Source organism: Phyllopteryx taeniolatus, chromosome 23 (assembly GCF_024500385.1).
Source record: "Phyllopteryx taeniolatus isolate TA_2022b chromosome 23, UOR_Ptae_1.2, whole genome shotgun sequence".
Taxonomy (NCBI): Eukaryota; Metazoa; Chordata; class Actinopteri; order Syngnathiformes; family Syngnathidae; genus Phyllopteryx; species Phyllopteryx taeniolatus.
Genome location: NC_084524.1, coordinates 1,089,485 through 1,103,788, shown reverse-complemented (window position 1 = coordinate 1,103,788; position 14,304 = coordinate 1,089,485). Strand labels below are relative to the sequence as shown.

Genomic DNA, 14,304 nt, shown 5'->3' with positions numbered 1-14,304 from the left:
CAAACTGAGGCACACCCCTAACACACACACACAACTCAATATTCCGACATTTCGATAGCCGTCTGTAGAAACATTTGCAATCATCAAACACACAAACTGGTAATATGTTTTATTGGCAAGTAAACACTGGATTCCAAAAAACTTCATCGCATACAGGAAGTACACACTTGCATGTTGTGCGGCACAGCAAGTAGCAAAAATAAAAAAAATAAAAAAGCAATGAAAAGAAGAACGTAGCGTACGTCATCCAAAGCCAAGAGTGTGTTCGCGTCTCACTGGAGGGGTCAAATGTTGGGGTCAAATGGTTGAGTGCGTTTCAAGCAATCTCACGCTGTGTGACTGTCGCCCTCCACTGTAGATTCCAGGCACTGCACCCTCCCAGAATATCAATCTTATATTATGAATGAATATTGGGGGTTCTGGAGCCGAGCGCCTCTGGGATTCAAACCCTGCGAGGCAGCCGTGATAATAACACTACTCGACTTGTTTCAAGCCTCCTGCCGGTGCAAATATTTTCGACTCTGGCCGGATTTGCAAATATGAAGGATTAGAAGCAAAATGAAAATATTAAAGCTAGGACAACAAAGGCTCCGTAAACGCTCACGATGTCAAATATTAACAAGCCACATTGATTAAAAATGGCCCAAGAAGAACACGGGGTACATTTTGTTTACTTCTGTGAATGGGTGCAGGAGGCGGGGCGTGTGGGGCGAGCGACCAATTGGCCTGCGCCAAAGGGCTGATCGACGTCACCTTCGACCAATGTGCGAAACTTCCAGCTGGACGAGGGCGACACGCACAAGGCTCTTCGCTCCTGAATGCCGCTGAGCAGGCTCGCTTGCGCTCGTTTCAACGCCAAGTGTCAAAGAAGACACGTGTTCTTTGAAAAACTTCCAAATTAGCGACAGCGTGACATCCGGAGCGAGAGAGGATCGTGTGCCGCCCGCGGATTTACTGCGTCTTGTTCGGTGAGTCGAGTTTTGTCTGCGTGTGAAAAGTCGGCGAGAAGTTTGCCAGAAGAAGACAAGAGGGAGACAATCTGGCTCTCGTGAAAAGCCTTAGGGGACAATTCCACAGAAGCCCAACAAGTCAACATGTGGCGGAGTTCCCACACAGAAAGTGACGTCTGCTGCATTCAATAGGCTCGGCGTTTACAAGTCCAATAAAATGGAGTGCATTGCCTCTTTAGTGATGTACAAGGTTTTATGAAGCCACGCAGGCATTTATTTGTTTTTGGTGTAATGCCGCGTTCCGAGTACCTCGGAATTTTGGCTCGCCGTGGCGTCACAACCGAGTCCTCCGGTGAAAGCGACCCCTTTTTAAGAAAAGGGTCCACTTTCCCCAAGAACGGCTGTCGACATCACGGACATGAAAAGCAGTCTATATAAAGACACTAAATAAAAATCCTCACTACAAGGACACATGTCTGCATCGCAGGAGCAGATTAACGTTACGTCACTCGTGAGGCTTTGACACTTGAAGTTTGCAAATGTATTGATTTTCATTGTTTGTGTTCAAGAAAACATCATTTTTCCCATCCCGTGCAGAAAAACAACAACAAATACTTCAAAAAGGGCGGTCCGGGAGAGAAAAGCAGTAATTCCGACTTTTTAAACACAACGGCGAAAGCACGGTTGCTCGGGTGCTGCATTCAACATCACCTCTCGACTCCGTTTTTCAAGTGTCACCTTTGAAGATGATTCGCTTTGTGGCAAGAATGAACCCGTTTAGGTAAAACGTTCAAAGGATAATAATAGAGGCCGGTCAAACAAGCACGATACAATAATCATCATAATACACACCAAAAAACAAGAACAGTGGAAACGCCGAGAAGACGCGAATGAAGCATTTTCACGTAGCACGTCAACGCAACGTGGAGCACGTGATCAGGTTAGCAAGGCGGCTAACGAGATCGAGCTAACTCGCGCACCATTGCGTCGCTGCACAGAAATCCCGACGGAAGCGAGGCAGAAGCCACTTTTGTGTCACGTCACGCGTGGAATCGCACTTGAAGAGCACGATGCCAGGTAACGTCGAGGCCGGGCGCCTTCGCCTTTGTGCGGGCACGGCGACTGTAATCCCGCAGCGCTGCCTTGTTTTTGTTGCGCCGCCACGCTGTTAGCACTGTGCTAACACACAGCGGATCGCGGCTCTTTTGTTTGCCGCACACGGGCGTCAAGTTCGGCTTCGGATCGCTCGGGGGAGGGGGGGGGGGGGCGCGTCGTCGTCGTCGTCGTCGTCGTCGTGTCGCGAGAGCGGCCGCGCAGCAGTTTCTGCTGGCGACGGGCTGGCGGCGGCCGTCTTCAGGCCTGCCCGTTGACAGCATCTTAGCATCGTAGCATCTTAGCTGATCAAGTTTGCAGGTAGGCCCGGGCAGGCACCTGCTCCAGAGAGCCACGACGACGTGCGCGTCACATAAGCTGTCGTGAAGCTTCACGTGAACTCTCCCACTCGCCCCCGTGGCCTGCTCTCAATTGGCTTGAGCACTTGGCGCTTTTGCCACCGATTGTTGCATCCAGGCTGACTCCGACCGATGCAGTTTGGAGGACGAAGCGTTTCTCCGACCTTTGCCGAGCCAAGGCAAATATTTGGCATGGGGGAAAACCGTTAGCACGCCACTAAACAAAAAGGCCTCAACAAGTGGAGAGATCGAAATGATGCTTTCGATCATCTGGTGGAGGAGCATTTCATTGTTATGCCTGTCACCATACGTTGCTAGCGTAGATAGAGGCACAAGGATATGGGTGCTGTTACGTTTTGGACCAATGAAGCCAAACTGGACCAGATTCTGCAAGCTGTAAAATTCAAATCCTGCACACGTGTTTGTATGTAGTGTCAACGTGGGTCATTGTTTTTGTACAGCGCCGCCGAGGACAGATGTACCTCGCCGCCCTGAGGCTTTTGCGACGCTCGCAGACTGTTGCACGTTTGCTCTTCTGCGGCAACTTTCGTTTTATCGTCACCTTTTACAACGTTATCGCACACCAAACGTTCCGACCTTGACCGCGCCCCCCTCTGTTCTCCCGCGTAGAGCCGGCTGAGATGAGCGGTCCCGAGGTGGCCAAGTCACCGGGAGGAGGCGCTCCGGGGAAGGAGGGCAAGGAGCCGGTGGCTAACGGGCACGCGGGCGACAACAACGACGCCAACCCCTTCGCCGAGTACATGTGGATGGAGAACGAGGAGGAGTACAACAGACAGGTTTGTACAAAAAGTTTCTTTGGGGTTGCCTTAACCCTCGTTTGTTGCGGCGTTCCGTTCCCGAGCCACCCGGAAATGGTAACGATCTGCAATGAGAGACCCTATAAGAAACATTTTTTGTTTCGCATGCTTCAAACACACTTCAACTTACGAAAAGAAGACTTTTTCGTGTATTCATTAGCGCCCGTTTTCTCTCTTGCTTGTACAGTTCTCCAAATAAGAGGCATAGCAGACTTCACGTTCAAGACATTTACATTTTGTGTCTTAAAACACCAAATTGTTCAACCCAAAAATTCTTTCCTGGAACAAAAGTCCACTAGCTTAATGCTAACATGAACTGAAATGCCAGAGACGGGCTAATGGAAATGAGCATTGATGTAGCGGTAACTAGAAACTGTCAAACAACTGCTACTTTAACACACGTGGAGCAGCAACACAAACGGCACGCAGGAACATTTTGCCTTTGCGCTACTCAACATTTCAACTTGCCTCGACAGTTTGCAGGAGTTTAAAAAAAAAAAAAAACATGCAAAATGATCACTTGAAAATTGCACAATATATGTACTTCCTTGTACTTGAAATAAAAAAACCAAACAACTCCGCAGGTGGAAGAGGAGCTGCTGGAGCAAGAGTTCCTGGACCGTTGCTTCCAGGAGATGCTGGAGGAAGAGGACCAGCACTGGTTCATCCCGTCGCGCGATCTCAACAACCAGGGGGTGGAGCAACTGCAGCAGCAGCTCAACGGCCTTTCTGTCGGTGTCAACGTACACCACAACAATGTGGAGGAAGTGGCGGTGAGAAGAAAAAAGGAGTGTGAGAGTGAGAGAACACCTTTTGACAACCTGCAACGTTCCTTTTCTCCCCTTTTCTGCAGAGGAAGAGCATTTTGAATCCTGAAGCAAAGGAGTTCATCCCCGGAAAGAAATACTAGGAGTCCCCCTCACCCCCATGGCGCCGACACGCACACACACGCACGCACGCACACACCTACACACAGCAGTCCTCACATATTCTCAGAGACTCTGGCGGCCATGAGTGAGCACACTGATTCTCATACACACACTTGAAGTACCACTGTGTGGGTAGGCCCAGTCGGGGGGTGGGGGGATGACTTTTTCAGTTTTTGTTCCCTTTCTTTTTATTTCTTGTTCGTTTCTTGTAAACCGAGGGACACTTTGGATCGGGGCGGGGGGTGTTAACAAGTCCAGCCCCTACAGTGGGCGCCAGTGCATCGCTGCACTTCTGAATACTCATCTAGGCTTCGCAGAGCAAGCGGACTCTCACTGACGTCCCCTGGAAATGAGGCAGCTACCGTGGAGTGATGCCAGACTCAACAACTTCAATGACCCCCCCCCCCCACCCGAAAAAAAAAGTGTGTCATGTACATTTTGCATTTCATCAAATTGGGGATAAAAGCCACGAGATTGAAGGTTTCCAGACCAGCGAGGTGACTTTGACTTGTACTTTTCAGGGGACTCGGTGGGCGTCTCGCCGCTCTGTGCGGCTACGGCAGGCCGATCCGTTCACGCCTGCGACCTTTGCGACTTTGCCGGATGCGACTCGTACGCAAAGGCCGTCCTTCCGACCCAAATACGTGATGATGTGGAAATCGTTTTCATTCCTGGCGAGTGAGAGTATTTGGTGTGGAACGCCGGTATCTCTTATTTGTTCGACATCCCGACAAGTGTCCAGTCTCACATCAGGTTTTGAAATAGCCTCTCCTCCAGTTTGCCGTTTGTCCTTCTCATCCTGTTTTGAGTCTACCGGGTAACCTGGGGTGTCGGGAGGAGATGCGTAGGAGCATATTGTGACCGTCGTCATCCGCCTGGTTTCGAAGCGGTGGACTGTTTGGCCTCTTGCATGGTCTCGGTTATCTTTTCGAATGAGGAAGTTCTTCTCTTGAGCCGGTTATGTCACGAGTCATAGGGAAAAAAAAAAAGTCCAATCGGGTTCACTTCTCAATCTGTTTCAATGTTTTTTTTCTGCGTAATAAATGTGACCGTTAATGAGTAGGAACATTTCACTTCAATAGCGTCGAGTTCAGTTTATTTGAACACTGCAGCTGATCGTGCCGTTCTGGTCAAAGCAGAACTCGCCGTGTGGTGCGCCATCCCCGGTGACACGGATAGGAATGTTTGCCAGGTGGATAGTGCAACACAAAATCATCGTTTTGGTTTTTTTTTGGAGTTAGTTGACAGAAGCCGCAAAAGTAAAGAGGTCCAAAGAGACAGAGTATTAATTCCAATAAAAATAAAGATGTTAAAGACAAATGGGTTGGAGTTTTCTTCACACATGACAAGAACCTAGAATGAAGTCGTGTTGGGATTGACGATTCAAAAAATCTAATCATTCACTCTTCAAAGTATTTGTATTTAGCACCTTGCATGTACACGCAACATCCCGAATGGCCGCCTGTCACGAGCAAGCGGCATCGCTCAATCACGGACAATACGAATATAGCGCTCAAATTCGTGGAATTGGGATGAATTGACGTCACAATCCCGTACATGGCACCCGAGGATCATATGTCATATACAAATGTGCTATTGCTTGCAGGAGTGGCGGTAGAAGACATTGACATTGGCCGCGTAGTCCATCCTTAAGACGGCACCCGAACTCCGAGCTCCGAGACTGGCGCCTCCGAGCGCTGACGACCGCTTCAACATCAGGAGACTGTAGCCACGGAAGCGGCCCTTGAACTCGTCGGACGCCGCCGCCTTATCCAGGACCTCGACGAAGCCTTGAAAGAGGCACAATGAGAGGTTTCACAAGCTAGTCCGATGGCGTCGAAGGGCAAAGATGATGGATGCTGACTAGGTTTCAGAAGCTCCCAGCTTTTCCACACCGAGCCCACGCACAGGATGGGCAGGCCGAGGTCGGCGCCCAGTTGAGCCTAAAGGAGTTTGGCAGCGTTTTGAACCGAGGAAATGCCGAAGCGTACGATGAGACGTGCGCGTACGTCACCTGTGCCGCGGGAAGGATGGCGCGCACGTGCCTGGCGAGGACTCTCCCAGCCTCAGCGAACACGTATCGACACAGAGCATCGCCGGCCTCGGCGCCTGCGACAAACCGCCAAATAATAGAAAACAGAGACCAGCAAAAGCTTTGTACTGGAAAGAAACAATATAGTTCCATTTCCATTACAAATGCATCACTTCGGACAATACCGTATTACTCCGTTGACAAACGGGTAACATGACCTTTGTCTTTCCGCCTACATATAAAGATTCTTAAATTGCAGTCCAATGAAAATCGGATGGGACTCGCACTCACTTTTGTTTGCGTTTAGAAACGGGGACTCACTTCCTACCTTCAGCCAGCTTCTGACAGAAACCGGCAAAGTGGGACTTCTGGAAGTTTCTGTACAGGTGCGGCAGCATGCCCATTAGATCGGACACCTATGAAGAATCCCACAGGATTTGAAAGTGTTCCAGCTGCAGTGCTGGGCTGATTGGAGGCCATCTCACCTTAAAATACTGCTCCATTGCTTCTCTCACGTGCGTAACATCATGAGGAGGTGGAGCCAGATTGTCTCTGGCGTCAAACACCGTCTTTACAGCCAAATGGGCGATCCAGAAAGCTGGGGAGAACATGTTCTGAGGGTCAGGGAATGTGCAGTTTTTCCCATTTTGCTTTTAGGTATCATTCGGCCTGACACGAGGTCCTCAGCTTTGACACTTTATGGAAGCACGACACTGACGTTGACGGCGTTCCAAGATTGCCACCTGGCAGGAGGTTTTTCTGCCCCCGACTGCAGTTCAGCGCCAGTTTGAGAAGCTTCATGCTCACCGAGTGCACAATACAATTGACGCAATCCGCGGCGAGTTCCTCGAAACGGGATCCGCTTCCGACGGAGCGCGCGGCGGAAGGCCTGCTACGAGCTCGCCGTCACCGACCTCCCAGAGCAGGCGTTTGTGCAAATCCAGGGAAAGTCTATCCGGAACCGGAATTCGGCATCAACAAAAGCGGAAAATGATGATGCGGAGAAAGAAAGACTTCCACGCCAGGTGGCAATTTCGCAACGCTGTTCCGACTGGACCGCGGCCTCTCCGCCATCGAGATAACCGATAGGTTATCGGGGTGTCAGCCGTTCAAGTGCGAGAGAAAACGGATGGATGTTCATCGGCCGACCTCCTTACCGGATCCTTCGTCGCCCATCATGTGACCCCAGCCGCCGCAGCCAATCTGGGACCCGTCCGGATGAACTAATTTGCAGTTGGAGCCCGTCCCCGATATCAAGACGACGCCTCCTGGTGACAAAAGACAAAAGCTTTACACTCCAGGTGTAGCTAGAAAATGCGGCGATAAAGCCACAAAGTGCCAAGCCTGCTTTGAGCGCAAACACGTCGGCGCGTCGACTCGCCGCGATCACTCGCGGTGGCCATAGCACCGATGGCGTCAGTGGTGATGACATAATTTTGGCTCAGATTGGGAAACAGCTCTTGCATGTGAACGATCAGTTGGTCGACGGCATCCTTCTGCTCGCCCCCGCTCAGAGACATGCCCTGCGAACACCAACACCAACACCAATCACATTCTGCCCAGTGGGAAACGAGCGCGTGACGCACCAGAGAGCGGAGCGGCGTATTCGGATCCAGTCCCGCCTCCGTCTTGGCTCTCTGGACCATTTCATTGATGGTTTCGAGACATTTGTCCACGCCCACCAACTGTGCAAACACGAGTGAAGTTCAGAAGAGCCATTTTCAATGTTTCAAGCATACTGGGGAAGAAGCCTTTAAGCTGAAGCTCACCCAGTGGTTGGTGGAGGGCCCCTCGGTCTCTGCAAGGATTCTGCCATCTTCTGCCACCAGCACGGCCATGGAGTGGGTCCCCCCGCTGAAGACGACGCACAGGAGTTAGTGACATCCGCCACCACGAGAGCTTTCATTGACGTCCCTAACTATTGCGCTGTGTCTAAATTGGAGCACGGGTACGTAACCACGTCCACGTCACGTCACGTCACGTCACGTCTTCGGGGATCAGGCCAAGAACAGCACCAACACGTCTACAGTGAACAACAATTCTCACCCTTCGACTCCACCGAACACCGACGCCATGGTCCACTTCCTGCTCGGTTCCTCACGATTGCGACGATCTCGTGAGAGCTGCACGCTGCGATGCTCACAAACGACCGGCAGGCGGCGGCATTGTGCTTCATCGGCGCTTGGCATCTTGGAACGCGGACCGGCTCAACAAATACAAGATGAGAGAAGTTGACGTGTCCCGAAGTGATATACTTGATGCTGCTTTTCATCGGCGGACACAATTTCGGTGATGACAATGTGGCGGGCGCTGCTTGTTTTGGGACAAACGCCGGCAGCCAGCACGACGCATCTGCAGCCCATTAAAAAGGCATTCTCGCTTCTCCTGCCAGAGTGGGCGTGTCCTCACCAAACCTCGCTTCAACTACTCCCCGGACTGAGACGTCTCGAGGGAGGGGGTTTGACAAAGTCTCGACTTTGACTTTGTCATCGTCTCGCTGACGTTTGAACACCTTCACGAGGACGAGAAGGCGTGGAAGTGCGCCGTGACACGACGGAGAGCAAAAGAGACGTTACGCAAGAGTGAGGAGGCGCGAGAAGAAGAGGAGCGCGTGTCCAGGGCGGATGTGCGGCGCTGAACCTTCAAAATAAAACACGGGACACTCGCGTCCATTAGGTCAAAAGCGGATCCACTCCAATAAGCGTACACAGCGCCGTGACGTATTCTGTTTCGTATTCGTATTCAAATGGCGACATTATTAGACCGTCTGCTATCTAATGGAACAGCATTTAATTTCCGATGGCACCCCTGACGACCTCTCACCCCGGTTGGGAATCACAGCGTCGGTTTGTATGCACGACCTTTATACTGAAAGGTCGGGGGGAAGCGCGATCTTTTTGATGTGAGCTTTCCCACAGCCCAATCTCGCAGCAGCCATCAGATCATCAGCGTCAAGTAGAGGACCAAGTTACGGTCAAAGTTTCGGAGCTCGTCGATCATTGACGGGAGCAGCCAGTGGGCGATCGGATCTTTTATGTTATTTGAGCAGTTGCTGCTTTTGCTTTGCAGCAACTGCTCTCGCCCTTTTCGCGGGCAGGCAGCGGAAGTGTGAGAAGTGGGGAAGTTGTTCGGGGATGTAGCGGTGCGGCGGTGCGGCGGTGCGGGTTGGGGAGCGAGAAGAAGGGCAACAAACTCGGGAGGATTCGCTGTTCAAATTGGAGACCCTGGAGGCCGGGGGCATGGACGCCCACGTTAAGGAGGGACGACTTTACGTGCAGCATCAAAAGTTTGGCAAGGTAACCTTTGGCTCTTCTTATACCAAAGTCAAACGCTAATAAACATGTCGCGCCCGATGGATAAAAATAGATCATTGTCAAAGATTACAATCAAAACGAGGTATTCTGAAAATACTTGCTTCGCAGGCTATTTTCACCATTGTCTGTTAAATAGACTAATGTGATAGTCCTCGCTTGAAATTCTGCACATCATAAACACAACAACAACAACAACAACACTCCAAAAAAGCACAATGGCAGCTGGCCTTGTGATGAGCTAAATGTGTGTGCGTGCGAGCTACACACAGCCAAACGCGGAAGACAAATGTGTCTTTTTTTTTGAAAGCGAACATTGTATTGTTCACACATTGTGCGTTTGAGGAGGAAATGACGGCGTGAGGTCCTGTGGCCGCTCATCAGTCTCGGGCCTGCACGCGAACTTGCCTTTTGCTCTGAACGCACCTCCAGATAAGAACAGAACACACGTCCTCGTGGGGGATTTGTAAGAGGGTCTTTGTCTCTGTTGTGCGCCTCTCTCTCTGGTCATATGACGCGGACCAACAGAAGATTCTGGCCCAAGTTCCTGACCTGACATCACCACTCCACAATTGACATTAACTCGAAGTGAATGCCTTTCATACACAATATGAACTCCAAAGTACCATTTCACCACTTATTGTTTGCGGAAAGAAGGAAGTAGTTGAAAATAGCTAGAACGGAGGTGTTGGTTTTTTCGGTTTTTGTTCTGATCTGAGGTCAAGTTATTTTGGTATTGCGAGTCACCCCCTGTTGGCCCTCGGTGAACATGTTCAAATGTTCAAGTACAGTGCGATCGCGATCATCTGAATGTCGCCTGCGTATCGGCGCAAACGGCTTAGGCGACATTTTCAGTTTGCGTTTTGTCTTTTTCCTGTCACCCGTTTCCTGTCTTCCGTCCATTTTTCTGTGCGCCAGATGGACGCTTCTCCCGGCATCGAAGAGAACTAGACCGCTTGTAGCTCAGGCGTGTCCGATTTACTCAAAAAAAGAAAATAAAGCGCATCATGCCAAGAGGGTTTGACAATGGCCTGTTCTATTTCTGCCCATTAGAAATGGAAGAAGAACTGGTTCGTCCTCTACCCGAACAGCCAAAACGGCATCGCCCGCCTCGAGTTCTTCGACTCGTCCGGGTCGGGAGGCGCGGTTGGCGGCTCGGGTGCAAATTCCAACGAGAAGACCAGAAAGCTCGACAAGAAGATTATCCGCTTGTCCGAGTGCATCTCCATTCTGCCGGCGCTGACGGAGAACTGTCCCAAAGACAACATGGCGGCGTTCTGCGTGGAGACCAACGACAAGACCCACGTGTTTGCCACTGAGAAGAATGCCGCCAAGGAGTGGATGGATACCATGTGCGACATTGCCTTTCAGGTATCCTTTTTGTCTTTGGCTTCTGTTGGCCAAAACGTTCCCTGCCGCAGTCAAACATTTTGACGACTGACTTTCCATCCGTCGGAGAGATCCGGCGGCACGCTGCTAACGTTAGCGCTTTGGCGTCGGAGCTAGAGCAGGTTGGCATTGCCCAGGGCACTCCGGTTGTTATTCGGCATCTGGTTTTCGAGCAGGGGAACGTAGTAGACGACTGATGAGACACTTCCTGAAGATGGCTTTGTATCTCCGCAGGGTGGCAGCGGTGGCAGCGGTGGCAATGGGGAATCTGACGGGGAGTCTCAAGACCTGAAGATGTCAGAGAACCTCATCTATTACTCTCGAGAGAACGGTGAGGATGCCACAGAAGCCCAAAGTTGTTGCACACAGAATCGTTCAATAACTCTGAACAAAAAATGTCCACAGCGAACGAGTTCTGGGTGAGCGTTCAGCGAACGGAGGCTTCGGACCGCTGCGGGCTGGCAGGCAACTACTGGCTGAAAGCTGAACGCGACGCCCTGGTCTTGAGGGAGCCCAAAACGAAGAGCAACGTCTTTGTCTGGCCGTACAAGCTGCTGAGGAGATATGGACGAGACCGGGTGGGTGCAAGAATCGTGGCGGTGGCTCTTTGTTGCTGCAAAGTGTGAAATGACCTTTTTAAATATGCAGAGCAGACGAGACGGTGCACCGCTCGAGAAAAGGTCGTCGAGGTGTCAAAAAGAATGTTGTGAATGTGGTCATGAGAGTGACGTGAAAGGAAGCGAGCCCTGTTTTAGCAGCGTTGACATTTTTGCGTTACTTCTCCAGGTGATGTTTTCCTTCGAGTCCGGGCGCCGCTGTGACTCAGGCCCCGGTAACTTCACCTTTGACACCAAGCAAGGCAATGAGGTCTTCACGCTCGTGGACCGGGCCATCAAGTCCCAGAAGGCCCTGGCCGAGGAGCGTCCCCTCAGCTGCCCCGTCTACTTCGACCCAGAGTGCCCGCCATCTCTGCAGCACGTGCGCAACGCCGGCGTCGCGGCGCCCGGAAGCGGGGACAGCAGCAGCTGCAGCAGCTGGGAGGCTGACGGCGATTCGGGTGGCAGCAAGCCGGGCTCCGCCGACGGTGTGCTCGGGAAGAGGGAGGGAGGAGACGGAGGAGGAGGGGCAAGAAGGCACGCAAGCGGCGGTGCCGATAAACACAAAGGGAGGAGTTTGCCGGAACTGCCGGCCATACTGGGGGCTTCGAGCGGAGGACACACGCCTCCGCGGTCTCCGAGAGGCCAGGGCGTGGCGAAGCGTCCTTCCGCGCCCGACGAACAAGCCGCTCTTTATTCAGAGCCGATCGACGCCGTCCGTCTGCCTCTGCACGCGGCCGACGGCCTCTACTCTGACCCGGTGGACGTCCTTGCATCCGCGCCACTAGTGCACCCCCCTCGCCTGCGACCGGTGGGTGACGAGTCTTCCGGAGGCGGGGCTCAAATGGAGCATCGCCACAGGAAAGCCCAGGACCTATATTCCCACGTGTACGACCGCATCAGCCTGGAACTGAGCCAGAAGACCAGCGCATTGAGTCTGAATGGGGCCGGGAGGTGTGGAGGCAGCAAGCGAACCCCCGGCGGGCAAGCGGAGGGAGCTCTGTCGCCCCCTCTCACTTCTCTGGAGCACATCTACGACGAACCGGAGGGTTTTGCCAAAGGGATTTCGAACTCCGCCAACACGTCGGGGACGAGTATTTACAACGAAGCCCGTTTGGAGCCTCGCAGCCAGAAGAGGCAGGAGGAGGTGGCTTCCCTGTCAGGACCCGAGGGAAATTATAGCACCCCCACCCATGGAAAGTCTTCAGAGTCCCACAAGTATTCTCCCCTGAACCGCGGAGGACAACCTCCGCCGGCTCCAAAGTGGCCCAAACCGGTCACCGCTCCCAAACCCAGCAGGGGCAATTTGGCTCGGAAGGGGCCCGTGCCGTCGCCTCCGGGGAAACACGGCGAGCCGGTCGATAATGTCAACAACAACAACAACAACGTTAGGGCCAGCGAGGGCCGAGGCGACGGGGAGCTGTACAGCAAAGTCTCAAAACCTTGCAAGTTGTGGCCAAGTCGGTCCAAAGCGACACCAGTGAGCTCGCCTGATATTATCTATGACAACTTGGGAAACATTTGACTGTTGCCTTTGCGAGGATCTGAGTGCTCAAAAGGATAGCTCTATATTTTGCAAAAGCATTCTTTTCGTTGGCGTTTATCCACCCAACGGAGACCTGCGAGGTGGTGAGAGCGCTCTGGACTGCGGCGAAGCAAGCCACGGTGCGGTTATACTTCAGATGGCACAACGAGCCATCCCAAAGAGTGGCTTGGCTCTTTTCTCCGCAAAATGAGACCAGAAGATTTTCCTTTAATAGCAGAGGTGCTTACTTGTTGGGCTCCATATGGTGGAAACCCTTTCCCAGGTGCCACGCGTTGCAAACTCAAGGCCTCAACTCGGGTCAAGGAAATAGACATGAAGGGCTCGCGTGTCTGTTCAACTGCAAGGGCAAGTCGACTCATTGTTTCATTATTGGCCACATAAGAGACTTTGCAACTACCTGCAATATATGTGTAAATGTAAGAAACAGCTGGGCTGTCTAGAAGTATAACTAACAATAAACAATATCTTGAAAAGATTCCTCGTCGGGGACATCTGCCACCAATCTGATAGTTATTCTTGGTAAAACAGACTTTTTTTGTCTGACCTCATCCTCAACTTCCCTTCCTCCGCTAAACGGTTTTGGTACTCGGGGGTCCGTTTCCAATCACTTCGTCGCACTGTTAAGGCACGACGCGGCGGCTGGCGTCCATACTTTCTTCTCGCTCTCTCTCTCGCTGCGTTACTTGCTTTGGGGTTGCCATGGCGCCCGCTAACTGGGACGAGTTTGTGTCGAGGCTTTCAAGTGCCAACAACGCTAGACTGAAGATGAGCTGGACAGATGAAGAAGGGTCCGACAGAGCCCCAAAGCAGCGAATGAACCATTTTGAAGAGTTCCTCTCGAGCTTACAAAAGACAAGAAGAGAAGGTCGATACGATGAATGCTGGCAAGCGGACGCTTGCATGTGTCAGTTGGCTCGCCAAAAGGGACAAAGTGTTCCATTCGCCGATCCAGCTCCGTATCCCCCCCTCGTCCCTCTGCTTTTGATTTTCCCAACTGCTACCGGAGTGCTTTGTGAGCAGCTCCGGAGGTACCCGGATTACATTTTGAAGGTCCTTAACTCCGTTAGTCCCCACCTCTGTGTTGCATCAAGCGGAGCAGAAAGGAAAGGAGAAGCCGCAGTAAACTGACGGAACAACAGCGGTCTTAGCACGTGTCGTACACGGTAGGCCATTTTCGGATTTCTGCTCTCGAAATGACTCAACGTTTCCTTGTTGAGCTCCAAAATGAGAATATTTACAGTGTTTGTACGCGTGTGTGACTATCAACTGTTATAGCTTTTTT

The 14,304-nt window shown here is 51.9% G+C and overlaps 3 protein-coding genes across 7 annotated transcripts; 2 read left to right on the top strand and 1 right to left on the bottom strand.

Annotated features, from left to right (window-relative positions):
• Nucleotides 1-786: 786 nt before the first annotated feature.
• Nucleotides 787-5,468, top strand: paip2b (poly(A) binding protein interacting protein 2B). 2 transcript variants are annotated; one of them, XM_061763718.1, is made up of 4 exons: nt 787-968; nt 3,032-3,198; nt 3,804-3,992; nt 4,073-5,468. In XM_061763718.1, the coding sequence occupies exons 2-4, from the start codon at nt 3,043-3,045 to the stop codon at nt 4,127-4,129; spliced, it is 402 nt and encodes a 133-aa protein (XP_061619702.1). In that variant the 5' UTR covers nt 787-968; nt 3,032-3,042; the 3' UTR covers nt 4,130-5,468. The 2 variants fall into 2 exon arrangements, with proteins under 2 accessions (XP_061619702.1, XP_061619701.1); XM_061763717.1 differs by lacking the exon at nt 787-968 and adding an exon at nt 1,867-2,027.
• Nucleotides 5,469-5,547: 79 nt separating this feature from the next.
• On the bottom strand, nt 5,548-8,761 carry nagk (N-acetylglucosamine kinase). Of its 2 annotated transcripts, XM_061763711.1 has the most exons (10): nt 8,227-8,760; nt 7,950-8,034; nt 7,767-7,865; nt 7,562-7,703; nt 7,338-7,448; nt 6,666-6,778; nt 6,509-6,596; nt 6,163-6,257; nt 6,013-6,091; nt 5,548-5,938 (listed from the first exon to the last, which is right to left on the bottom strand). In XM_061763711.1, the coding sequence occupies exons 1-10, from the start codon at nt 8,367-8,369 to the stop codon at nt 5,742-5,744; spliced, it is 1,152 nt and encodes a 383-aa protein (XP_061619695.1). In that variant the 5' UTR covers nt 8,370-8,760; the 3' UTR covers nt 5,548-5,741. The 2 variants fall into 2 exon arrangements, with proteins under 2 accessions (XP_061619695.1, XP_061619696.1); XM_061763712.1 differs by lacking the exon at nt 6,013-6,091 and having other exon boundaries at nt 8,227-8,761.
• dok1b (docking protein 1b) lies at nt 8,666-13,497 on the top strand. Of its 3 annotated transcripts, none has more exons than XM_061763703.1 (5): nt 8,666-9,476; nt 10,545-10,863; nt 11,125-11,211; nt 11,286-11,458; nt 11,667-13,497. In XM_061763703.1, exons 1-5 carry the CDS (start codon nt 9,420-9,422, stop codon nt 12,999-13,001), a joined length of 1,971 nt encoding a protein of 656 aa, XP_061619687.1. In that variant the 5' UTR covers nt 8,666-9,419; the 3' UTR covers nt 13,002-13,497. The 3 variants fall into 3 exon arrangements, with proteins under 3 accessions (XP_061619687.1, XP_061619688.1, XP_061619686.1); XM_061763702.1 differs by having other exon boundaries at nt 8,667-9,476; nt 10,545-10,862; nt 11,115-11,211; XM_061763704.1 differs by lacking the exon at nt 10,545-10,863 and having other exon boundaries at nt 11,115-11,211.
• The last annotated feature ends 807 nt before the right edge of the window (nt 13,498-14,304 follow it).